The sequence below is a fragment of the Aulonocara stuartgranti genome (assembly GCF_965226115.1).
Source record: "Aulonocara stuartgranti genome assembly, chromosome: 11".
Classification (NCBI taxonomy): Eukaryota; Metazoa; Chordata; class Actinopteri; order Cichliformes; family Cichlidae; genus Aulonocara; species Aulonocara stuartgranti.
The window spans coordinates 26,110,491-26,136,581 of NC_138947.1; the positions used below are offsets into that span (position 1 = coordinate 26,110,491).

Genomic DNA, 26,091 nt, shown 5'->3' on the forward strand with positions numbered 1-26,091 from the left:
CAGTTTAATCTATATTTGCTTAATATAAGAAAGACTGTAAAATGATGATGCCTTAATGATCTTAGCACCTTACAATTTCTGTGGGCTGGAAATCAGCTGAGATTTATTCATGTTCAAATTTTAAAGTGATTCCTTAAGAATAATCTGACTCTGTGTTTGTGTACCATGTTTACATATCTTTGTGCGGACCAAAAATTGGAATGTCAGTATACTTGTGGGGACCAACAGCTCTTGTAGGGACAAAATGCCCATCCCCACGAGCTTGAAGGCATTTTTCAGGCTCAAAATGTGGTTTTAGTGTCAGGGTTACAATTAGGTTATGGTTATTTTTACGCTAAGTGTTAGGGTTAGGCATTCATTTTTGATGGTTAGGGTAGGCTGCAAGGAAAGCATTATGTCAATTAGATGTCCTCACAAAGATATGAAAACAACTGTGTGTGTGTAAAATAGCTTCTTCAAGCAAAATTAAACATGATGTTGCATATGATTTGTATTTCCTGAACTATTGTACTATACAACCCCGTTTCCAAAAAAAAATTAAATATCAGTCTAAGTAGCAGACTGTTTTTAAATATAAGGTATTTAAAAACTATACATAACTGTAGGATGGCAGCATGCACCGCTCCAAACCCTGTCCAATATTAATGATGCCCTCACAGATGTGCAGAAGAAACAGCGTTCTTAAATTACTGGACCATTTTATCCATGAAGGGTGATGAAGACTACTTCCCTATTTCTGAAAGACTGCCTTCTCTGGGATCTACATTTGGTGAGATGCCACAGCGGCTCCATAGTGTAGTGATCACACATTTGTCTAACAAGGAAAAGATTCCTGATTCAATCCTAGGAAGAAGAAAAAAAACAAAACAAAAAAACAAAAACAGGGGCTGCATCAGGAGGAGCATCCGATATATAAGAAAAAAAACCCTCCCAAATCAAGGCATGCTACCAGCTGTGATGACTAAAGTGTAATATAGACTTTGTAAAGCCTATGACACAGAACATATTTATCCCTAAAGTTTTTTCACTTCTTTGTACATCCAATATCAGCATTCTCTCTCCAGGAATTTGCTGACATTTGTGAGTCCTTGTATTGACACTATGATTAATATTCCTTATACTGACGATGGTTGTTATTCTCTCACCGATTTAAAAACTATGGCAAAAAAGTATCTAGAAATGGGTGAGAGGAATCGACGGTAGTGAACAAGCATATCACAATTGTTCCAGACTATGCTGACGCGATGTTTAGCTACATTTCCAGGGAGGTCATATTCGTAGAGTTACAGATGGGTTTACGGTTACAACATAGCTACTGCATAGATTCAGGGAGCAGCTGTTTCTTTTAGTTGTGAGACATCCCACTTAGTCTTTTTTTTTTTTTACACTTGTTTTAGGATTACATTTTCACCACCCTAAAATATTGAATAAAATTCGCAATGAGCCTATATTCTAACAAAATACAGTCAGCAGTAAAAAGCAATATGTGCGTTTTTAATCACTGACCTGTAAAGCCTCTAAGAAGCGAAAGGAACCCAGCCGTCGTCCTCGAGGTACCAGACAGAATGTGGAGTTGTACAGCATTTCTCTGTAGTCATACCTGCAGAGCAAGAAATTAGAGAAATCAGCAACACATGTTCAGAAGATGAATTTAGGCAACCATACAGAAAACAGAGCTGTGTTTTTGTTTATTGATTAAAAAAAACTTCTTAAAAAAAAAAAAAAAAAAAAAAAAAAGGACTTTAGGAAGAAAGCAAATGCAGAACCAATTTTATTTTTTTTACATGTGCAAAACACGTGTTACCTCTCTTTTTTGGATAAAGGAATACCTTGAAAGAACTAATACTATGAGGAAAAAGCCCATTCTCTGATCTTGACTTCTGTCCACTCACCTATAAACCCCTTTGCCCTTTCACCTGCACATCTAAACATCTCTCGTTCTTCCTCCATTCAATCTAAGCCTCAGTCAGCACTTGCTTGGATTAAGAAGCTGCTTGGAATTCCTTCAGTGTCATTATTATGTGCAAGAGAGTGAGTGTAAAAAGGAGCGGTTTTGTGTGTGTGTGTGTGTGTGTCTGTGTCTGTCTCTTGGCTAGTTGTGCATTCAGTTGAGTTTTATGAAGGATAACTGGAAGTGTAAATATTTTATTTCTCAGTATTATTTGCAAACAAGGACAAATGCAAATGTGTGCTACATTTAAAACAAGTTGTGGTTACATTTGAATGAGACTGCAAATAAGCAAAGGTGAGTCATCATTTGTGTTTGCCTACTGTGTATATCTACCTGGATGTCCACAGCCTCTCATTTACTGTGTGTGTGTGTGTGTGTGTGTGTGTGTGTGTGTGTGTGTGTGTGTGTGTGTGTGTGTGTGTGTGTGTGTGTGTGTGTGTGTGTGTGTACATAAATTATGCTTCGGGTTTCACTGCTGGGTGTTTCACCAAGTGTACTGGTAAGGCTCAATATTAAAAAGGCACGCTGCTCTGCAGACTTGATCCATGAACTGATTTACATCTAGTCTACAGGGCACTGCACAGTCAAGACACATCCCGGCATACTACTATGCACACTTGGTAAAAGTAACACACAGTAGTACACTGTACCTCCAGCTCTTCCTAAGCACTTTCATAACATAAAGCACAACACTTTTTCTTGCTATACCCAATATACAATCATCCAAACCGCATTCTTAGAAACACTAAAAATACCTCAAAGGGTGTCTAAGAAATATATACCTATGACCATAATACGACATTATTACACCACTATCAAGTCATTTACACAGCAATACAAGGGACATGCATTATAGTGACATAAAAGCAACAGCTAAGCTTGATGCTGTTGATAATACACTTAATACATAATACACTATAAAACACAGAAATCCATTATCAACACTGGAATTATTAGTAGGTCAGAGCAACTAATGCTGCAGAGTAGGTAGCACAGATGTTGCTCTAATCTGTGCATCCATTATGAAATAGTGGACTTAATGAAAAGTGTGACTACATCACAGATGGATTGCAAGATGACAAACACACAGTCTAGCGAGAGTCATGATATTTAACCATTTTGCATGCCTATAAAATCAGAAATGTAGGTCTGCATCTGGGCCCGGCGGGGTGTAAGTTTTTCACATCCATCATCTTTTCTGTCCGTGCAAACTCAGGGAAGACCAGATGTTCCTCTCCCTGCATACCTCCATTCTTCCCTACTCTTCCAGATGGCTGCCTGCGGGGAGGAGCAGTCTCACAGTATGCTACCTCATGTCAGTGAGGACGTTAAGGATGAGTGTTCAAAAACATCTTCCTTTTGAACCAGCTCATGCGTCAGTGTTTTTCTTATATATTTCACAGTGCAATTGTAAGGCATGAAGAGATTTAACAGACTGGTCTCAAACAGCATAGATGTCAGTGAGAAGCTCATTGCCCGCATCTCACAGCATTTAACTCTGCATGATATGAGGCAAATCCTGCCTTGTCCCATATTTCCACTATGCAGTTAGCTGCTGGTGAACAGAGCAGTTTCACAGTAGCAGATTGGCTGTAGGGATGAGCAAAAAAGAAACAAAAAATAACAACAACAAAAAACCCCACAATTTTTCCCTGTTTGCTTCTCTTTTTTGTACCTTTGAAAGAGAAAACTGTGCTAGTCTGTGCCATTTTTATGCATTCTGGTCATTGTACTCAAATGAATGAGTCCAATTCTTCCTTTTTTAAATCCATTTACTTTCATAATTCCTTCAACCCCTTTGTTAGGATGGGTGAGGGTGAGCTAATAACATGAAGTCAAACTACATTGCAAAACAATACAGCTTAGCCTAAACCCACACAGAGTTATAGTATGTATGTGGTAGACAGACACATTCAATTTGGACTGAACCTCGACCAGCTGGTCAGTCAGAGCGACCACACCGTTGACGTTTACTGACCACTGTGTTGTTCTTGGTTAGAAACAACCACCTTTTAGAAATGGTAGCTCCTTTTATATGACCAGTCTGTGTTGTCTATCTGTGAGTGACACAGGGAAGACGGGAGTGCAGACTAGTAAAAAGAAACCTTAAAGTCAGAATATATACTGATTTGTCAACCAGTATATTAGTTGTTAAGCTTACCAAAACCCCTCTACTTTCTTCCATAGTTCGTCAACATCGTTTCTCTTTTGTGTTTGTGCGTTTAACTAATTGCCATCTTTCACAGGTCACTGAACTCAGCTGGAAATTCCATCAGTAGGGACCAACCCCTATTGGCCTGCTATGCTATGCTGTGCGAATAAGCATCCTTGTATCACTTTTAAAGGAAAATAAGTAACTGTATTTTTAAACGGCATACACTGGTTTACCAAGATACAGTGATGACAAGTGTTATGCAAGAAGAAAAGCAAATCTAGGACACACTGTACACAGATTCCAGTGAAAATATTATGAGGTGTTTGTTTACTTATGTGAAATCATTTTACATTAATATTTGAGGTTCAAGGCCAGAATGGCACATAAAGGTGGAATCCTGTTATTTGCCAATAATCAGTACATAGTTTCAATTGACAGGAAGAAAGTAGACCGATCAAGCCTCAGTTTAGGTGCAAACACTCTCCTCCATGTGCAAAAGAAGAGATGAGAGAAACGCACTAATGCGGCCTCATCATTTCGACACTTTACTTGATATTAATACATAACTAGTCCAGTTCTGACAAATGTCCAAACTTTCTCACTGAGGAAAACAAAAAGGAAAAAAGAAAAGGAAAAAGACTTGGCAGTAAAATGGCAAAACATCAGTTTCAATGCTGTGACCTTCTGTTATGCCTCTTTACATAAGTCTATTAATTTTTGAATATAATTTAAAAAATAATTTTTAGTATTAGAGTTAAGGAACAAGAATGATTCAGAAAGAGAAATGAATAACAAGAAGTGAGCTGGGTCAAGAATGAACATCAACCAGTCTCCTAGCAACCAGAACGGATGGTGTGAAAAAGAAATGCATAGCACACTTTGTCAAGTGCCGGAGGAGACTTGGAAGAAGAGCCAAAGTGTTTGTCTCCCATAATCCATGCAAGAGACCACACACATTATCCACATAACTCACAGAGAGGGCTGCAATCAAAAGAGCCATTGACGTGGCATTTCAATGTGCTGATATTGGTTCCACCAGCATGACTACCAGGAACTACAGAGCAGTTTCCTTTAATTTATGTAATTGTTGGTTCTCTTAATCCTCTACACAGTATACATTTACACAACAACAAATATTTGATTTCATGAATTTTCAGAAGAGGTATTGTTAGATTGATACAGATAGGTTAGGTGAAGCAGGATGAATTTACTCATAAAATAACCAAGGACCTTTTCATAGCTGGGCAACAACACAATTTCTGTAACCTAGATTTTGGATATACTGAACCATCAGTTGGTTTAATTATGCCAAATTCAAAATAAATTTGGAAAGGAATGAATACATATCGAACTTCATTTGGTCATTTGGGTTTTTGGTTTGTTTGTTTTTTAAGCTTACAAACCAACAGAAGTGGGTTTTTATCTACTGGCAATGCCAAGATCAAGGCATGCCAATGACAAATGCCACTGTACATGCAGTAATTTGTTATATAAAGCAGAGAAAAAATTCTAAAGCATAGTAACAGTAGGGCAGTTATATATAACACTAGATCTGTGTACAATATGCTCTTTGATCAAACCAACTGCTGTCAGATGAGAACAGAAATTCTGAAGATTTTGGCAGAGCACCAGTTTTTATCTGCGTGACTTTGTTGTAGTATCTGTAAACTCTGGCTCAAGTTCTTAAAAAGAGAAAATCAGTAACAAGGTTCAACATCATCAATGATCTGATGGCCTGGGGCTAGTTTTAAAAAAATAAATTATATTGCTGGTCATGTTGGTTAACCAGCTTATTGCTCTTTTAGGATCAGTGATGGTGTTTCCACAAATTCATTCACCTGTAGCAAACTGACTAAAATGTATTTTCAGTCAGTTACAGTTAGCATTATCACATTATGGGCGATCATGGCTCAAAGAGTTGGCAGTTCGTCCTGTAACCGGAAGGTTGCCGGTTCGAGCCCCGGCTCGGACAGTCTCGGTCGTTGTTTCCTTGGGCAAGACACTTTACCTACCTCTTACTGGTGATGGCCAGAGGGGCGACGGTGCGATATGGCAGCCTCGCTTCTGTCAGTCTGCCCCAGGGCAGCTGTGGGTACAACTGTAGCTCGCCTCCACCAGTGTGTGAAAGTGAGAGGGAATGAATAGTGGAATTGTAAAGCGCTTTGAGGGCCCTGAAAAGCGCTATATATATGCAATTATTAAAATGCCAAAAAAGCTTCATGCCTGTTGAGATCTTTAAATTTGAAAAAGAACGATCTAGCGTCTGTTTGTTTTATGTAGGGAAAGCATAAAGCATAACTGATTTAACCAGATGCTAAAATGAAACCCGTCTGCATACAAACTATTTATTTTGACACAGTCTTAGGAGCAGCTGATCATCGCACTACTTCCAGCAGTGACAGGGGTGAGTACTACTACTTCTATAGATTTATCTTAAACCTCTAGATATTTAGATACATTTCTCTGGATTAAACTAGCACTATACTAAGAAATTACATTTGTTTCTTTTTTCTTTCTTTTTTTAAACAAAAACTCCCATTTAATGGCCCAGGAGCCAGTGGGAGAAAGAACGTTAAAGTAGACATCGGTTAAAGTAGAAACTGATTTAACAATTGTCTCCACAACAAAGGAGAAATTGCATGAACTGAAACGAGAAGGGAGCTATACGACTGTGCTGCTCTCCCACCCCACAGTACCAATACTAACTTCATATCTAATTTTACGCCTTCTCTTTTCTGTCACAGTTGGACTAGGTTGATAGACATTTGGCTGTTGCCAGGACCATTTCTCTGAGCCCGAGGAATTTGAGCCTGAAAGGCAATGAGTGAAAGTGAGTGTCATCAGAAGATAAAGGAAAAGAAGGATAAACTGCAGCTGACAACTGAACACTAGATCCAAGCCCCGCACAGCCAGAGCCACCCATGGCAAGACTGTCACAGACAAACACATAAAGCCTAATTTTAAGATCAACACACATCGGAGCAACTTCAATAGTTGAACAAATGGACCATCTTAGACTCCGCTGTTTTGTTTCTTGACAAGACTGCACACGAGGAAGTAGACGTGTACACCACACAGTGATGGGCCTAAGAGGGGAACACTTTTGGAGAAATTGAGAAAACCCCCCCCCCCCCCCCCCCCCCAAAAAAAACCACTCACTCTTATTGAAAGACTTGCATCTAATGTAATATGAATTTACATATAGTGATTTTTCGTGTATGGGAAAAATCATTAACTGACCGTTTATCTCTACAAAGCATTCAAACAGATGCTTTGAATATGGGACTAATAGCATCAAACTTGCATGAGGGTATTTTGCAGTCTATATACTGGAATCTGTGGTAGCATGTCTTCAAGATTTTATTAGAGCTTGGAAAAAACTTGCACACCAACCAAAGCAAGACTGAGCCTACACAAATTTATTCTGTGTTTATATATCTGAATATTAGTTAAACTGTGAAATCCATTCCAGTAATGCAACACAACCAAGAACTTCAACACTAGGGGACACACAAGTTATTGGCCAGAATAACTAAAGAGAACAACTTAAAGCTTAAAATACTCCATTGGCCTGAGGATGAAACATGACTGATTAATGTCTAAGACTGTTATGAATGAGATTCCCTGCACTATCTTGCATTTAATAGGGTAGTTAATCTTGACCGTTTTTAGCTGCAGCCATGATAAATGAGAAACTTTTTTTGAAGCATTGGTGCCTCGAGCAAGGATGGGGACCTAATACTGGGTCCACGGAAAAAAGAAGAATCGGACGGCAATAGAGCTTCAGGGGTAAAGGAAAAAAAATCTAATTGAAATAAACTACACATTTACAATGTCACCTAGACTTGGCTGTGCTAGACTTTCTTTCACCGAAAGTCTAACACAACTGTTTCCCACATCAGCACAGTAATTTACGTTATGGGAAATGATCATTTATTTTTAATAAGAAAACAGGATTGCATAAACATATTGTAGGTAGCTGGATTGCTGAATGTATTTTTTCCATTGAAAAATTTATGGTTGTTACACTTTATTAGACAAGAGGACAGTTTTCCAGCGGTACAAGAATTACCATTGGTGCTTAATGGAGTTTAACAAGGACTGTGTGCTCAAGCCCGAGTCAATGGAGCAGAGAGAATGTTAGAACCAATATGGCTTTTTCAAAAACAAAGCCTTTACTCATTTCCTCAAGGCGCCTTGGATTCACTCATCTTGCTCTGGTTAATGAGTTCAAGACAGCTTTATAAAAAATTTACAGACACACAGAGGGGGGTCTAAAGCTCCACCACATTACATGACCTCAGGTTAATTTACCCAATTACTATGCTTTGAGTCTTCTATCACTCTTCTTTTTCTTGTGCCCCTTCTCAGTCTCTATCCATCTTAAGCCCTCACTAAACAGGAAAACCTAAACACAAAAACCTTTGATCTGCTCAAATGCTGCTACGCACACCCGTAGGTTTGTACAATTACACTCAACATCCATGCACACTGACCAAATCAAACTGATTTTTTCAAAACATCCATCCAAATAAAAATGCTTGGATCTTAAAAGAGCTGCTGATTTTTTTTGGCAAAAGCGTCTCCCACATCTCTAATCAGCCATCCATCAGCTTGACGAGGCTGATGAGTACGATGCTTTGAAGTGCTCTCTGGATACCATAACCAGAACAAGGGACTCTTGGAGATAATGAAATGACTGTTGTTAATGGAACAGCCATTAGTGCTGGAATGTCAGGACTGGCTTGTAAAGTCAGGCAACATAAAGATGTTGGATCAGTCGTTAGGGTCAAATTACTTGACTACAATGACCATGGAGGGTCTAACGTCTCTAGCAATAAGGATCACTGAGAGTAATATACATTTATGCTGGCTCTGGTGTGTATTTCCAAACATTAAATTAGACCTGAGTATTACAGTATAATCTTTAAGGACTTTTTTTATAGCCTGCACCAAGGTTGTTATCGTTAACGAAAACTAACGAAATAACGAAAACTAGAAGTGAAAAAACATTTTCGTTAACAGAAATAAAAATAAAAACAAAAAAAAGGAAAACTAACTAAAACTGTAATGAGTGTTCACAAAACTAACTAAAATTAACTGAATTTAGAGCAAAAATGTGTCTAGTTTTCATTGATGTGTGCGTGTCATACAATAGTCAAGGGTGAAAATGAAGTTTAGTTTACAGATTTTTTTCTTGCTGTCTAATTATGCCAGCAGGTGGCCAGTACGTTAGTCGAGTCGTCTGTGTTGCTGCTCCGTCCACGCGCAGAATCATGTCAGGAAAAGTCGGGAGAAAGCGCCAGAGTCCAATTTGGGATTACTTTGAATATGACTGTTTTTTGGATAAAGCAAGTGTCTTGTAGTGGAAAGAGACAAATTATGAGGGATGATAGGTTTGTAGCTTGAACCTATTCGCTGGAACGTTGAGGACAATATAATTACACAGCAAGCAAGACCCGAAGTAGGCAAAGTTCTTCATGTTACTCATGCATGAGGGAGACCTGCCTGGAGCCAAGTGTCGTTCCACCACTTGACCTCCATCAGACTCTCAGCCAGGTTCCCCATAGCACTCCTTTTATTGTGGTTACATGAATATGCATAGGGTCATTAGCATATAACATCTTACATAGGTATACATGTGAAAAAAGAATACTGTGTGTGTGTGTGTGTGTGTGTGTGTGTGTGTGTGTGTGTGTGTGTGTGCGCGTGTGATTTGTGTGAGGTCAAGATGTGACCCTGTGAAGAGTCTAGCGGGTCCATCTGAACAAAAGGCTCTTATACTTAAAGAGATATACGTGTGTTTGCTATACCATATATCAACAAGAGAAGATACGACCTCTCCTAGGAGGTGTGTAATCTATACCAGAACACTCTGTAGAGGAGTGAACGCACTCCCCTCTTCATGCTACACAGAGTTGTTACAGACCTCCTAGGATGAGACATTCTTTCAATCTACAAATGATTATACACCTCTAAGCTTATATGGTTAAATATTTCTAAGCATAAATGACAATCAACAATACAAAATCTAACAAGGGACATTTCTAAAGGGAAAAAAAAATCCCACAAACCTTAAAGTGCACTTGAAAAGCTCACACAAGGAGGCTAACCTAGCTTACCTTGAGAAGGTAAGGGAGCACACTCAACCCTCATCCCCAGAAAACAGAAGCTAACCCCAGGCAAGGCAGCGTGATGCATCCCGAGACAACAGGACGGGGATACAACTGTGTGAGTCAACTGCCTTCAAAAAGTTTATCAATTCACTTGAACCAAAATTACGAACACCTGGTGCTGCGAGAGTTAATAGTCTCATTGGGGCCAAGATATACATTTTATAGTTGCCTGGTATCAGTGTTAGCGTATGGTAGCTGGAATAGCAACATACCCAAGGATAAGCAGAAGAGCATGACTAATATGATGGAACTGGGATTTTGTTAGACTTAATTATTGCAAACACAACTAAAACTATAACTGAAACTAATCAAAACTAAACTGAAACTAAGGATTTTCAAAAAATAAAAACTAAACTAGCAAACAATTGGTAAATACTAATTAAAACTGATATAAAATTGAAAATCAGAAGTCAAAACTAAATAAAAATAAAAACTAATGAAAATTGCAAAACTATTAAAACCCTGGCCTGCACTAAGAGATAAAGAGTATTTCTTGATCTTAATAAGCACTTGCACTTTAAGCTGAGAAGCTTACTGATCAACTAATAACATGGCTTTGGTAAAAGCCAAAGCAAGACATCCACAGAGCTTTAAGTGTGTCCCATTAAGAACAAATGTGGAAGTTGAACAGATTAATCTAAGCAGCCTCCATGCTTCAAGGAAGGGTGTCAAACAGCCAGCAACAGGCATGTGTAGGACACAAAGCCTATCTGGTGGTGCAGGAACAGGAGCTGTTCTGCAAGAGAGATAAGTCCAGGTCAGGAATGTCTCTGTTCCTGGGCCAAGTAGAGAGGATGGCTGCAAGAAGAGATGGAAGTGCAAGAGGGCAGATAATGATGGAGAGGGGGATTGAATGACACAGAGGTGGAGGGAGGGGACGAAGGAAACAGGAAAACACACACAGGGTGATGAATGGATAGGAACTGAGAGGGGAAGGAGGGGAGAGAGGAAGAGTGATGAAAGATGGGATTATGTGAGGAAAAGAGTAGAATAACATATGCAAAGATGGATATGAAGAACAATGGAAGAGAGCATAATAAGTGACTAAAAGTAGGTTGAAATTAAGTGATTATATTTGATTTAATGTGTTTAAATCTATCAGTACATTGACTACATTTTATCTACATTTTGTTAAGGATGGAAATGGTCTTAAATTCATAGGCAGCCGGTCCCTTTACTAGTACAGCTGCCAAGATAATAGCCATGACAGGGAGAAGAGGGATTGGTAATGCCAATCTTAATTCAGACTATGGAATGATATGAACCAACTATGAGATCAATGCACCGTCAAATGGACTTGTGGGCTGTGTCTGATCTGAGCCAACATTCATCACGCTGAGAGAGGGATTTAGATAAAGCCTGGATGCTGAGACTGAGGAGTTTGTTTTTGAAACATTCTTTATTTGTTTGTGTGTGGGTGTGATTTTGGACAATATCTGAGGGGTAAGGCAAGAGCTGAAACACAGGGCCATGTATGTAGGTGTGTGCATGTATGAATGTGTATGGGCATGACTTATTTATTTTAGGGCAAAAGTGTATGCTTTAAGACACAGAAACAGACATTTCTTGCAGCTTTTCATTATGCTAATGTGTGAGTGTGCTGTGATTATTTGTGAGTATTATGTGAAAATGCATAGTTTTGGGGGATTGGAACCCCAGGAGTGCAATCAACAGTATCCACAGGAAGCATTTCTTTAAAAGTAGAAATAGCGCTATTGAAAAGTGTTCAACCCACCTGAATACCTCAGAAACAGATATCTCAAAATTTAACTACAAATAAAACAGAAGGGGACAGGCACTACCAAACCTAAGTGAGAAAACAAATTTTTTAATTTTGGTGACACAATCAAAGAAAAAAAGAGAAAGGAGTTTTTTTTTTATCCAATCTGCTGATGGCATCCAGCCTCAAACGCTCGCTAGGTAAAGAATGGCTGAGTGTGTGAAGCCAGTGTCAAGTAATCAGAAGAGCAGCTTCATTCTGCTGCTGAGAGTGTAAATTAGCATCTCACCAAGTCGAGCCGCCAAAAAAATCCCACCAAGTGTAAACACAGTCTTTTAGCTCTCAAGAGGGAAAAGATGATTACCTCACAATTACGAGACCACAGTGCAAAGAGAAGCCCCATTGCCTCAGTGACAGAAAGAGAGATTACAGGGTGGCGGTAGTACTAATGATGATGGGTAAAGTGAAAAATACTGCAGTTTATCCCAGGGGACACATAAAATTGCAGCAACTAGCTGAAATTTCTGGCACTTGGCTAGCACACTGGCAACGCTCTTCAAACTGAAACATGAAGAAGAGCTGGTTGCGAGTCTGCTGCCAAATCGAACGGTTTCTTTTTCTAAGGGTTTCTTTTTCTGTGAGGTGACACTGTACCACAGACTCATTAAATGTACAAACATGCAAATTTTGTGAGGGTTTTTTTTTTTTTAACAAACTTACATTTAAAACAGGAACTGAGTCATTTAAAGTCCTCTTTTGTTTTGTTTTTTTGTTTAATGTTTTTTTTATAACAACAACAAAAAAATCAGGACTATTTTAAACGGTTGGATTCACAAATTTTACTGATGCAATAATAGTAAAAGCAGAAAGTTCATTGTGTCATTAGGAGTATGACCTGCAGAGACTTTGACTTAGCAGGAAAGTAAAGAAATAAACATACATTTGACAGTACTAACATCCAGCTGCTCTCTGAAAAATGAACGACAGGAATCCATTGGGAATTGCTCAAAACTTCAGATCAGAATCAAATAATTTACAACAGCAGGCAGCAGTGGAGTTTGCAGAAAGCAAAGCACAGATGGGCTTTGAGGTGGACGAGAGAGAGAGAGAGCACATATCTGAACCCCAGTACAGCAGCAGCTTTAGCAAACATTAGGGGGGGGGGGGGGATAGCTGCATTTCATTTCCATTTCTGCTTCTTTTCCTCCATGCACCAAACCTTTTAGAACCAAGCTGGTTTGACAGCACTCCGTACTTTCTACCATGCTGGGATGACGCTCTCTCCCCTACTCCTAGGATTAGGTCACTACTCAAATCCTCATTACTAATTTGGTTAGTACTATTTTTTTTATTAGACCTACAACCAACTGACAGATAGTTATTCTGCTGGAGAAACTGTGGGGAAAACATGGCAGATCATTTTCATATATTTTGGAAATGCCCAATAATCCAACCATACTGGAGTGAAGTGGTCAAATCAATTTACTTGGTGACTAGTCTCAAATTAAATTTGGATTTCTGTACTGTGTGTTTGGGCAATATCCCATCAGCAGCCTCCTTAAAGGACAAATATTTGATAAACATCCTGTTGGGAGTGGGCAAAAAAGCGCTTACCAGTAGGTGGCTGGAGAAAGAGCCCCCCAACAAAGAAAGATTGGATAGGAATAATGGAGGAAATATATAGAATGGAAAAACGTACTTTTTTTTGAACCTCAAAATGGACCAATTTCATAAAAACTGGAGGAAGTGGGAGAGATTTGTTGAAGGTGGTAATGTGGGATGATGGGTGGCGGGTTATATAACCAGAGCTTCACTAAGTATTTTCACGCCACTACTGGAAGAAGGAAGGCCTGCTAAGGACGTGGTCACTGTTTTTTAGAAGGCAGCTGATAAAAGAGACTGGAAATACCCTTCCGAATATCATCAGGGATGGACTGTAAAGTAGTAGCAAAAACCTGACGACATGGGACCTGTAAAGAGGTGGAGGGGAGCTCCCCCAGACCTCCCCCAGACTGTGCCATTATGTTATTGTCAGTGCGTATTATGTTTGTTTGTTTGGTTGTTTTTTGGGGTTTTTTTTGCTGTTTTTGTGTTTTTTCATGTGGATGACTGTCATAATTACAAAACTTTCAATAAAAAAACAAACAAAAAAAAACAACCTACAACCAGTATACAAGCTCAAGTGTTTTCATACACTGAGGTAAAACTGAAGGATTATGAGCGTTATTCACAAATCTATAGTGCAAAGTTAAGAGCTTAACATTAGCTGGCATGTTTTCTATCAAATATCCTAAAAACAATTATTTATGTACCTTTAAAGGAAACAAGAAAATAAACCAAAATTACGACGTGACACACATTTAAGGTTCAAACGGTGGTCAAAAATGAGCACAAGATGAGCTAACAAGGTTTGTAATTACCATGAGTCACTTAAACTACTGTCACAACATGTTATACTCAGCACCTTTTATTTAATAAGACAAGGCTAGAAATACCTAAATCCTCATTACTGTTTTAGCAACATTACACACAATGACAATTTAGCCTGTTTTTTGGGAGGAAAATGCACAATGCACACAAAGTCTGATGCAGCTGATTTCCTGTACATACTTGCAGACACACTTGCCCAGAACAAAGCTTCATCATCTGTTAATGAATTCCATGGCCAGCAGTGTTTGCTGGTGCAAGCAGGTAATTAGTTTAAACAGCGGGAAAGATCAAAGACAACGCTTCCTGTCTCGCTCCCTGGTTATGACCTCGCAGGGGAAAGTCACAGATTTCACAAGCAAGAGAGAAAGAAAATGTGTGCAGCTCAGCATACAGAACCAAAATCAGAGTCATCATTTTGGTCTCAATCATAGCAAAATATCCTCTTTTGTTGTAATACACAAAGTGTTTTGTTTTGTTTTTTTGTTTTTTAAAAACTGTACCCTTGAGTCGCTATCAGCAAACTATGCTTTTAATCTTGCTAAAGGTTGATACGATTTACGCGATTTTTAAGTCTAAAAGGCACTTAATCTGTTAAGAATTTCAACAAAGGACGAGTAGAATAGGGCCATCATTCCACTGAAGAGTATCACTTACTCTGGGTTATCATCAGGTGTGCTACAAGTTCCCCTTTCTCTCACCGTGCCAAGCTACAGCCCTTATCTGACAAAATGGAGTCCAGAGAGGACAGCGAGAGATAGCATATCTCTGCGTGTTTGTGTGCCACTTGTATCTGATGATCCAAGTCACTCCTAGCAAAGCGCCACAACATGGTGGCTGTTGATTTTTCAATGCTGCCAATTTTTGGTTACATTTAAACAGCACAACATGGCCTCACATGGTGACAATGATCCACAGCCAAAGTACTTTTGAGAAAATACAAGGACAATGCCAATCATCATACTACGCCTGCCACTTCCCCCAAAACACACTTTTTTAAAAAAAAAAATTATGAATCCTCTCCTCCCTTACAGAAATAACACAAACTGAGAAAAAAAACAAAATTTTTTATTTATATATATATATATATATATATATATATATATATATATATATATATATATATATATCTCACAGACAATGAGGGACTTCATATCTGTGGGCTTTGCAGGTCTCCTCTTCATACTGACAGAAGGATTAAAATCCCATAGGATTTAACTGGCACTGGTGGAGAGTGGAGCTTAATTCTTCATGTAGCTCTCTCAACATATTTCACTGTACATAAGGGATAATTTGGAAAGCTCTCATCGTGCCGGCCAAGCAGGTTATCTAAGCGAAAGGACTCTAATGTATCTCATGGGTCACGCAAACACTGGCTGCCTGAACGATGACTCAGTTCCATTAAGTTACATCTTTGTCCTTAAATGCTCTACCAGCAGCAGTTCACATGACTTTGCTAAAGCATGCTATCAAATATTTATACCAAATCTTCTGTCCTATTCTATGTTAAGAGCATTTTACCTTGCACAAAGCAGAGCACAGACTGGGTTTGAGGTAGACCACATATCACCTTTCCGCACCCTAGTTTAGCAGCAGCTTTAGCAAACTGACCCTTCACAAATCTCATGCTTTTCGTCTCCATCACCATACAGGAATGACTGCATTTTCTTCCCAACCCTCTCAGATCCAAGCTGGTTTGGCAGCACCCCTAATTTTTGTCCATACTATAGGTTGTGTAAATTCCTTTCCTTATTCCCAGCATTACAAGGGGAATACATCACCTGCACATGGCTGCCAAGGATAAGACATATATCAACCTGTCAGGACTGGAGCCAAGCTAGAGGAGAAGCATGGAAAATAAATAGCACTGCCCTCTGTCCTGAACAACTGGCCTCAAAAGAGGGTGAGAGTGTGGCTAAAACCTATTCAAGCAAATAAAGCATATTTGAATTTGAATTGGACAAAGAGTGCAAAAGAGAAAGGGAGGGAGAAGGGGAAACTAGTGCAAACATATCAACAAATGTTCAAGTATACAAGACTAGGCCACCAGTCATCACATAATTTGCCATATTTTCACTGTTTTTAATTTAGGTTTCACTCAGTCGTTCAATGATAACTTAAACTTGAACTAACTAATGTGGAGATACAGAAATTCTTTTATTGCTGCCATATAATCTGCATCATTATAATTGCATTAATAACATTCTTTATAGCATTATTCCATTTAATAATATTTCTCACAGTATTGATATAGCATTAAAGTTGCTTATTGAGGATGTTTAGTTAAGGATCCTTCCATTATGTTAACTTTTTTTTTTTTTTTAAACAGGTACGGTCAGAAGTATTTCATACACATTGCATATTTGTGCTTATTTCGAGTTGATGTTCGGTTCATTGAGGGTCTTAAGCTTCACTGGTGTGACTGTCCAGGTGATACATGCTGAGGGAAACTAGAACATAGAAGGATGATTGCATGCATGCTTACAATACATATAACACATATAATCTAGGAATGTGTCAGGCCTGAGGCCTTAACTGATTTGGTGTCTCACTATATTTTACTCTACTTGGCAACAGATGACCAGAGTCAATAATTAGCCCCAGAGACCCTGAGGGCTTGAAGTTTATTACCTTGTATGGAAGGTGTTATAGAAAAGAGAAGTTCTATGTCTGTTTATAGCCATTAAAGATGTACAAGATGTACCATTAACTGTGACTAATGTCTGGACCCTATTTTAATCCGTAATTGACGCCATGGGGGGGGCGTATACCCCACAGCTTTATAAGTGTTCTCCATATGTATTTTTGTCAGAAGACATAGGCTGATGTTTTCTCCTGGCTGCTAATAAACTCACCGTTTGATTGCACTTTTCTGAGGCCTCCGTGGTTTGTCTCACTGCTCTACATTGATCGATTTCGCAACACTAACTAGTGGCAGTAGTGAATGACTGGTGATGAGATGTTAACAGTACATAAACACAGATTTAGCATTGTCTATATAATAAATATCTGTCACGTTATAGATAGAATAGAGCAGTAGAAAGTCAAAGGACTTTCTGCACAGGGCATCGGCTTGACTAACTGGTGATGCCGAGAGTAAACTCAATAGGTTAACCCCTGAACCTGTCTTTACTCACCAGACAGAATCAGTTTGGTAATTTCTATATGACTATTATGTAGAGTAAGAATGTTGGTCACATTATAGCCTGGTAGTGTTTCTTTAAAAGTACCGCACACTGCAGCATGAGTGATTGACTGGAGTTATTTGTCACCAAAAAAGTTGAATCAGCAGAGATACCGATTCACTGATCTAAGCTGCCAACATTAAGGTGCAACCATACAGCAACACTACACTTGAGTCTATACATATTACATAATATGTATAAGCCAACACTGAACAGGAGGTGGCTGTCTTCGATGCAGCTGCCACAAAAAATTTTTGTCAGCCGTCTGCAATCCACTAATAGCCTGGTTAGTCCTGAAGTTGTGCGTTGTTCCTTTTTACATGCCAAGCAATGGCAGCTTTTCATTAACTCCGGGACGGCTAATCAGAACAATTTCAAACTCAACACTGCACTTTGTGAGAGTCACAACTGTCTGGTACACGGACACTAGGGTCTGCATGGTTATTACAAAAATCCTAATTATGATTATCTTAGTCATAATTAAATTCCATTTATGTAAAACAATTACTCATTAACAGTAGTAACATAACTGTTATCCTGGCTCAAGCTAAACTAAAATGAGGCAAAAGCTCACCAGTGAAAGGAAAAGAGGTGTACTGGATTTATATTACAAGACAGAATGAGACCATCCTTGCAATAATTAAACCATAACTACCGGTGATCTTGTTTTCATAGTTGTGTCAGGTCATATTGAAAATACACACACAATCATAGGATGCATCATCTGTTCAGGAGATAGCCATCACTTCCCATGAGCTTTACAAATATAATAAGCAGCTTCTTATTTGTAGCACCTAAAGAAACCTTTATTATCCATTTAGTTGAGCCCATCGCCTCATAAGGCTGGTGGAACCCGAAAGTCAACAAAAGCCTTCTAATTTTTTTATAATAGAGAGTTTATAAGCCAAATGAATCCTCACTACAAATTAGGGCTGCACGATTAATCGTTAGAAAATAGCGATCTCGATTCATACTTATGTGCGATCTCATTTCCAAATGACAACGATTAAAACAAAACAAAAAAAAAAGACGACGATTGTACCGCATTTTGATCCGGGACATACTCTGCATGAAAACAAGCGCTCACTCTTCCTGCTCAACAAATGACAAGGGCGGAGCCTTATACCACGTGATACAGAAGCTGTGCCGTGTGATGCTAAAATTAGCAGGGAAAAAACAACGGAGAGCACGTCAGGGATGACGAGAAAGTGACAGGAGAAAATCCGTCCCGGTCAACCACCCAAACATCAATAACGGGAACCTTATACAGCGCTTCCCTATACACGTCGAACTCCCGCAGGCACCTGACCAAAGATATGGCTCCCATCAACACTGTGCAAAACGAGGGATTTAGGAAAATGATCAACACCCTAGACAAACGCTACATAGTGCCGTCCCGCAACTATTTTTCTATTGTTGCACTACCTGCTCTATACACACAGCGCCGAACAACGGTGGAGACGGAATTTCAAGCAGTACAACATTTTGCGGCAACAACAAAACGTGAGACATTTGTTGTTTTTATGTTTATTTGTTGTTTTTATGTTCAGTCTCAACTGTTACGAAGTTGATGTGCAGTTAATAAGTGCAATAAATATTTATACTGGAAAAGAAAATCGTGAGAGAATCGTGATCTCAATTCTAAGCCAAAAAATCGTGATTCTCATTTTATGCAAAATCGTGCAGCCCTACTACAAATGCCTTGTGGCTGACACAAGGCATATTTTAAACCAACAATCTAACCAACCTTTTTTCTCATGATAAAAGAAGTTTACAAAAAATTAATAAATAAACAAAAAAAAATCAGCTTCCAAATATCACCAAAATTCTACATTCAAAGGAGCCAAACTGATGCGGTAAAATGTGGTGGGAAAACTGTAGAGATAAAGATAAAAGGAGAACGGAGGCACAAGCTCAGTGCGTCACACTGACACATTTCCTGCTCTACCGTCTGTCATCACTCTGAAAGATGAAGATCGGCAGACAAAGATATGAGAGTAGTTTTCAATCACAGCATTCAGAAGAGCTCATCTCAGCTCAATGCTGTCAGTAAGTGCTGCTGGTAGCATTTTCCTCAGTGGGATTCTGCATTATGGTATATTTGGAAATGAACAGCCAAGCGGAACAACTAAGCAACAGCTGAAATTATACAACTTTTAAGTGAGAAACTGGTAACATAGTTTAACAAGTTATACTGGGAACACAATGTACAAGAGTTACATAAATACTGCAAAATGTATTCCAACAACCACTTCAGTGCTGTAATACACTATACTATTCTCTTGAGAAAAGCTCATAGCTTATATATGGCTATTTGTCTCAATAGTTCAAATACAGTCACTATGTTGGTGTCTGTAGGAATCTGACCTGCTCCACAAAATACACCATAAATTTCTCACACAAACCTCCCAATCAGAAAAACTATTTCAAACACTACCACACAATTTTGGAATGGTCAATGTGAGTGTTATTTCTACACCAGTGTCAATCAAAAATAAACATAATCTGTGCAGTGTGGTTTTGTGGCTCGCCAGCCTCCTTTGCTTCCTGGAGCATCATTCAGCCCTTTATAGCAGGTCCAAATGTTTCGTGGACAATTTCTGACACATGTGCAAATGTCCCGCCTGCTGTACTCTCTACATATGAACAGACATCCCCACACAACACAATGTCCTGCATTTTCAGCACAAAGCTGTCAAACGGCTTTTCACAGTTATGTACGCATTTTAGCACAAAAACAATACAATCGGCTACAAGTTTCTCTGAGCAACTCTGACCCTCATTCACCAACAACATTATAAAACTACCATTTTTCAATCCAGCTACAAGCAGATTAAGAGTCCTGACACACAAACCGAACACGGGCAGCAAAGCACCACTTGGCTGCTGTTAGGTGTCTAGTTTTATGTTTTTTGTCTGTGTGTGTGTGTGTAAAGTGAGCTTTCCACTGAGGTCTTTAGCTTCTACTTTAGCTACGACTTTGTTCAGTGCAATTCTTTTATTAATATATCTATCTATCTATCTATCTATCTATCTAGCTAGTGCTGTTTGTAACCATCTTTCTCAGAGATCAGAGATCTCAGGCACATTCTATGCTTATACAATATCTACCTCACCGTAGCCATACAGGCTATGGGTCCCTCATATTAGCTGCGAAGCAAAGGAGCACATTTGTGTGAGCTTTTTAATTTAGGAATGACTCATTAATCTCTTCCATTTTAGCAATGTTTAACTAAAGTTCATTTTGTGACCTATTAACACCACAGCGCAATCTAGCTTTTAGATGTGCTTAGTTAGAAGCACTCTTCACAAATATGACTAAAAAACAAATTCTGAACAAGTACACAGGAGCCAGTGTAGTTGCGGAGGAGAAAAAAGAAAAACACGTGACCTAATGAGTTGAAATGGTAGACAACATGGTGAAAAGGGGAATTTATAGATAACGTACAGGAACTCAGAAATCAACTTTCCTCCCGCAAGAATTATCATTTTCCCCAAGCTCAGTAAAGCCTGCATCAAGTTGGCTCGCAGCCCTCTGCTAGGGGCTTTGGCCAGTACTGAGGATTAAAACCCTGCAAGTCTATAAATACACCTAGTAGAACAACGTCAGCATCCAGCCAGCTATTGCACTCACCTCTCAATGCTGGGTAGCTGGCATGCAGTTTTTTCTTCCTTTCTCACTCTTCTTTTTTTACTTTACACCACCAGTATTTTAGCCTCTCAGACTGTCACTATTTGTTCTCTTTGTGTTCCCATTTCTCTCTCCCCCCTGAACTTCCTCTCAGCTTGTTTCCCACTCCTTTGTGACTCTCCCCGCATCTTTCACACAGTCCTGCTCATACTCCCGCGCTTGGCAGGGCCTCTTAATTGGAAACAAGCTGTGAGCAGGCTTTCAGTTTGAGGTTAAAATTGCATCTGACCTGCCTCCTGCTGCATCTTCTCTTCTCTCCTTTGGCTGCATTACAAGCTTGTAAACAGTGGCTGAGTGCAGATATGAAAGGGACAATGTGTTGAAGAGGGGGGCAAAAGTTGACTCTCACTGGCTATAAACAGCAAAAAAAAAAAAACCAAAAACACATCACAGATACACAAGCAAAATTGTGTCCCTGTCTTCATAGTATACTTAGTAAGCCCTTACTAAGTATACTATGAAGACAGGGACGGGCTATATAACAGAAGATTTATTTAAAAAAAACAAAACAACAAAAAACGTCAACAACTCCGCTTTGTTTGTTATTCAAACGAGCTGAGCGTAATCAGGTAACCAAGAGAAAAAGCGTAACTTGGAGCTAATCCATTGTTTTCAGCAAAAGATCTTTGACAAATAAAAAAAATCCAACAAATCTCCTGACGTGATTTTTTTCCATTTACTGTAAGCAGTGCCAAATCATCTTGACAGCCAGTGCTGATGTGCACGTCTGCCTCATCAAGAGAACTGCACAAGCAATAATCATGACAGAAGCAAAAGACAGAAAAGGATGCACTTAAATTGTGCATGTGATATGCAGACATGGCACATCAAAATATCCACATCAATCAAACTTCTGAAACATAAAGTCTGAACTGCAACACAAAAAAAATGACATGACCATTACATGGTAATTATGATGAGAGGCTGCATTTGGTCTGTCACAACTTCCTTGTTGTCAGTGGGAGAGGATAAAAGGGATTTGTTGCACAAAGAGCCACAGCCAGGCACAGAAACTATTACTTCCACCCAGTTAGACCACAGACTGCACTGTCTGACCCATAGAGCTGCATAACAGGATAGTGCAACTCATTCACAATCACACACCAACCTTCACAGAGAGCTCAGCTAACTAAAGATGGGGCAAACGTGCATTAGTCTTCGCGTCTGATTTGTACTTGAACATAATGAGCTGATGCCATGTGGAGCACCTGCATTTATTTAATTATTTAACATGTTAACAAATTGGTTAATGTCTTAAGATGAGTTTAAAGCCTCCTGTCTGACAAACAGCTGCTTAATCCAGTGAGATATATTTAAAAGCTCAACCCGTTTAACATTTTCCCAATTTGTAACATCCTCCAAGCAGCTTACTCCAGCTAGTGTGTTGTTTACATCCCTGTACAAGTCAGAGACATTTTTTCATTTAGAGAGCTGAATCATGACCAGAAACAAATATTTATCTTCTTGGCAAAAACCTTCCTTAACTACTGTCCCATCTACATCTTTGACTCCATCAAGACTAACTCATTTGGAAAGCCAGGAATGCCAGAATGGTGTACACAGCAGTTCTAGGTATTATTAATATCTGAAAATAGCTTAGCTTTCAGGGAGTTTTTAATCATCCCTGTAAAAGATACTAGAAGTCAAAGAGCAATTAATTAAGACCAGTACGGTAAGAGAAACAGGAAAAACGTCTTGTTGAAAGCTACCCACAATATGGCGTCTGCATGTTCTTATAAATATGTCAAACACTTCCAAGTGGATTATTCAGCCTCAAACCAAAGTAGTCAATCAGTAAGGGAATAGCAGAAGTGATTTGATCTGGTACTGGTCATCTCATTACATAACAAGGTGATGAGAAGAAAATCTGGGGAAGGAACAATGTTATACAGATATGTGTAAAAGAAAGTTTTTCAAAGAACTGCATAGATGCCTATGAAAGCAAAGTACACCTCATGATTTAGTAGCTTGTAGAGCAACGTTTAGCACTAGCCTGCCGTCTGACAAAGGGGGAATTTTTGCCCACTCATCCTTACAGTGCTGTTTCAGTTCATTGAGGTTTCCTGGCATTGTTTATGCACAGCTCTCTTAAGGTTCCAACCACAGCATTTCAATCAAGTTGAAGACTGCACTTTGATTGCAGCCATTCTGATAAACCCAATTTTGGCCAAGGTTCAGTCTCATAACTAAACCCTGGAACATTTTGGTTCTCAACTCAATGGTCCCATTGCAAAACAAGCCCAAATCATCACGCCTCCACCACTCTACTTGACAGTTGGTATGGGGTGTTTGTGCTGATATGCTCTGTTTGGTTTTTGACAAACATGGCACTGTCTCATATGTGCAAAGGACATTATTCCAGAAGTGTAATGGTTCTTTTAGATGCAACTTTGCAAACCTAAGCTGTTTTGTCATGATCTTTTTAGAGAGAACAGGCTTTTTCCTTCTAGAAACCCTTCCAGACCTTTTCAGTATTCTTCTAATTATGCGGTCATGAACTTTAACATTTAACATGGTAACTGAGACCAATAGACGTGCTCAAGTCAAGTGTCAAGTGCATTTCATTAGCAGCACCTAGCTGCTACTTACACTCTTAAATCCTAATGAAAGCTGTAAAGGTGTGGTTAGCTTTTCACAAGAATGCAGTTTTTCTTGTTGACATGATTATATAAAAATTATGTTTGTTTGTTTTTTCAATAAGAACCCAAACAAACCTCTTTTAAAAATGAACATGAAGCTGCAAAATGCACAGTTTTCTCTGCTTTCTCTATAAAATTGAATAATAATGAAACATAAATGATGAAAAACTTTTCCATGCAGGAGTTACTCAAATGTTCTTTTTTTGTCATCAGATTTCATTGAGCTAATGACACAGTTCAGCTGCCATCATTAACCTGTAATATTCTGTCAGGCAATCTAGTGATATGAAAACGATGAAATTAAGTTTAGCGTTTATCAACTTACCCTAGTTTACCTGATGTTAATGAGACCAACTGTATTCTGAACTTGACAGCAAGAGGTGGGAACAAATGGGGTGCAAACAATGCTGTCTGCATTTCTCTTATCACAGGTCTTCTTGGTCACTCTCTTTATGTCAAAAATGTACATGGAAAAAAAACAGACACACATAGCAGCTCACAAACTGCAAGACTCCAATTCTGGAAATTTATTGTGTCAGCTAAGCTGAGAGCAGGTGTGCCTGAAATGTTACAGTTTTTATGTTGCAATAAACTAGACAAAAGTGGAGTCCTGCAGGGTGCAAGCTGTTGGTCTTTCCATGTACATTGTTGACCTAGTTTTGGCCAACCTCCTTCACCATTTTTTGATAAGGATATTCATTTACTTTATCTATTTTTTAAGATAAGTTAGAAACAATTTTAATTCAATTGTTAGTAATACCGGGCATTTATGTAGATTCATTCACGGCTCACAAACTCAGCAGCCAGCCAGCAAGCCACAGCAGTCATGCTGCAGCATGATATAGTGCAAAGTTAAGGCAAACAGGTCTATAAACGATGACAACACAAGGTTTGGTGAGACTACACAATCTGCCAGTTCTGCTCTGTGAAGGCACTGCATAGAGGTTACTCTGCCTTAGTGACAAGAGTCACAAAAGCTGCCTCACAGACATCAATGTGAAGGAAAAATAAAATGACAACCAGCAGTGATGCCTTTAATCTATGACAGCTGATCTGATCACCAAAAAGCAATTGTCTAAAAAGACCAGATTACATCCTGTTTGAGATGTAGCCGACCTTGGTGGTCCATGCATGCACCAAGGAAGAAAAATAACACCCACATATGTTCTTTTCTTCAGTAAACTGCAGTGTCTGATCCTCACTATTTAAACCTGCAGGGTTTAATTTTTGTCTTTCCCTTTTTGCAGTGAAAATAATTACATAACAAAAAGCAAAAACGACCTCAGTGGTGACCCATGTTTTTCCTTGCTATTGATCGCTTTCCATTTTACGTGACAAGATTTATATATATATTTTTTTAAAATCTGAAGTGTTGGAAACTTCTCTTGAAACACTTCTTAGGTGTTTTACCCATACTCCTAGCTTCTGTAGCATACCCTGTCACTGTGAAGTATTCAGATAGATGACTTTAAAATAAAGCAAAGATATTTACTTGTTTATATTTGTTTGATAATAAATATAGAAACACCAGCTTAAAGGTAAGGAACTTTTAAAGACTCAATGTTAGGCAGCTGCCAGGGCAAACTAACCCTGGTGTTAGTACATGTTTTTCGTCAAATATTACAGAATTGTGCATTGGACTTAGCACCAAGCTAAAGCTTGTTAACTGAGGAGGTACCAAACACACTTTAACCATGCAATGCAGCTAAGAAGCCAAGGGCAAGAGATACTCCAAGCCCGTTTCACCCCCAGTGTACTTAATGACAGGAGGATTAATTTTTCCTTTGGGTTATAGCTCTGATGCCACCCATCTCACTGTGTAAAAGCACACCCTGGCAGCACTTGGCATCAAGCACTGAGCTGGTAAATCGTGGCAGAGAGAGCAGATAGTTTAAGTCTATGGTCTGATATGAGGATTATTATTTTTATTGGCTGGGTGTGTAGAAGAGCTTTGGTGTTATTTTCCAACCAAGTCAAACATTAAAGGCGAATCCTGTGAGGTTTAATGGTAAACAAATGAGATCCAAGAAAACCCCTCAGTCATATTGTTGGAGCAGCCAGGTTTCAGAGCTGATTCCTTCACAAACTATAGAAAGGAGGATCCCCCAAACAAGCAACTCACACCAACAAAGAGTTGAACCCCAAAC

At 38.9% G+C, this 26,091-nt stretch overlaps 1 protein-coding gene across 1 annotated transcript in view; it reads right to left on the reverse strand.

The window, feature by feature from the left end:
• LOC309717943 (exostosin-1b-like) overlaps positions 1 to 26,091 on the reverse strand; it is a 43,296-nt gene that overhangs the window by 14,234 nt on the left and 2,971 nt on the right. The window contains exon 2 of the mRNA XM_082552879.1: positions 1,507 to 1,600. Within this exon, the coding sequence (XP_082409005.1) occupies positions 1,507 to 1,600 (94 nt within the window). The remainder of the gene's footprint in view (positions 1 to 1,506; positions 1,601 to 26,091) is intronic.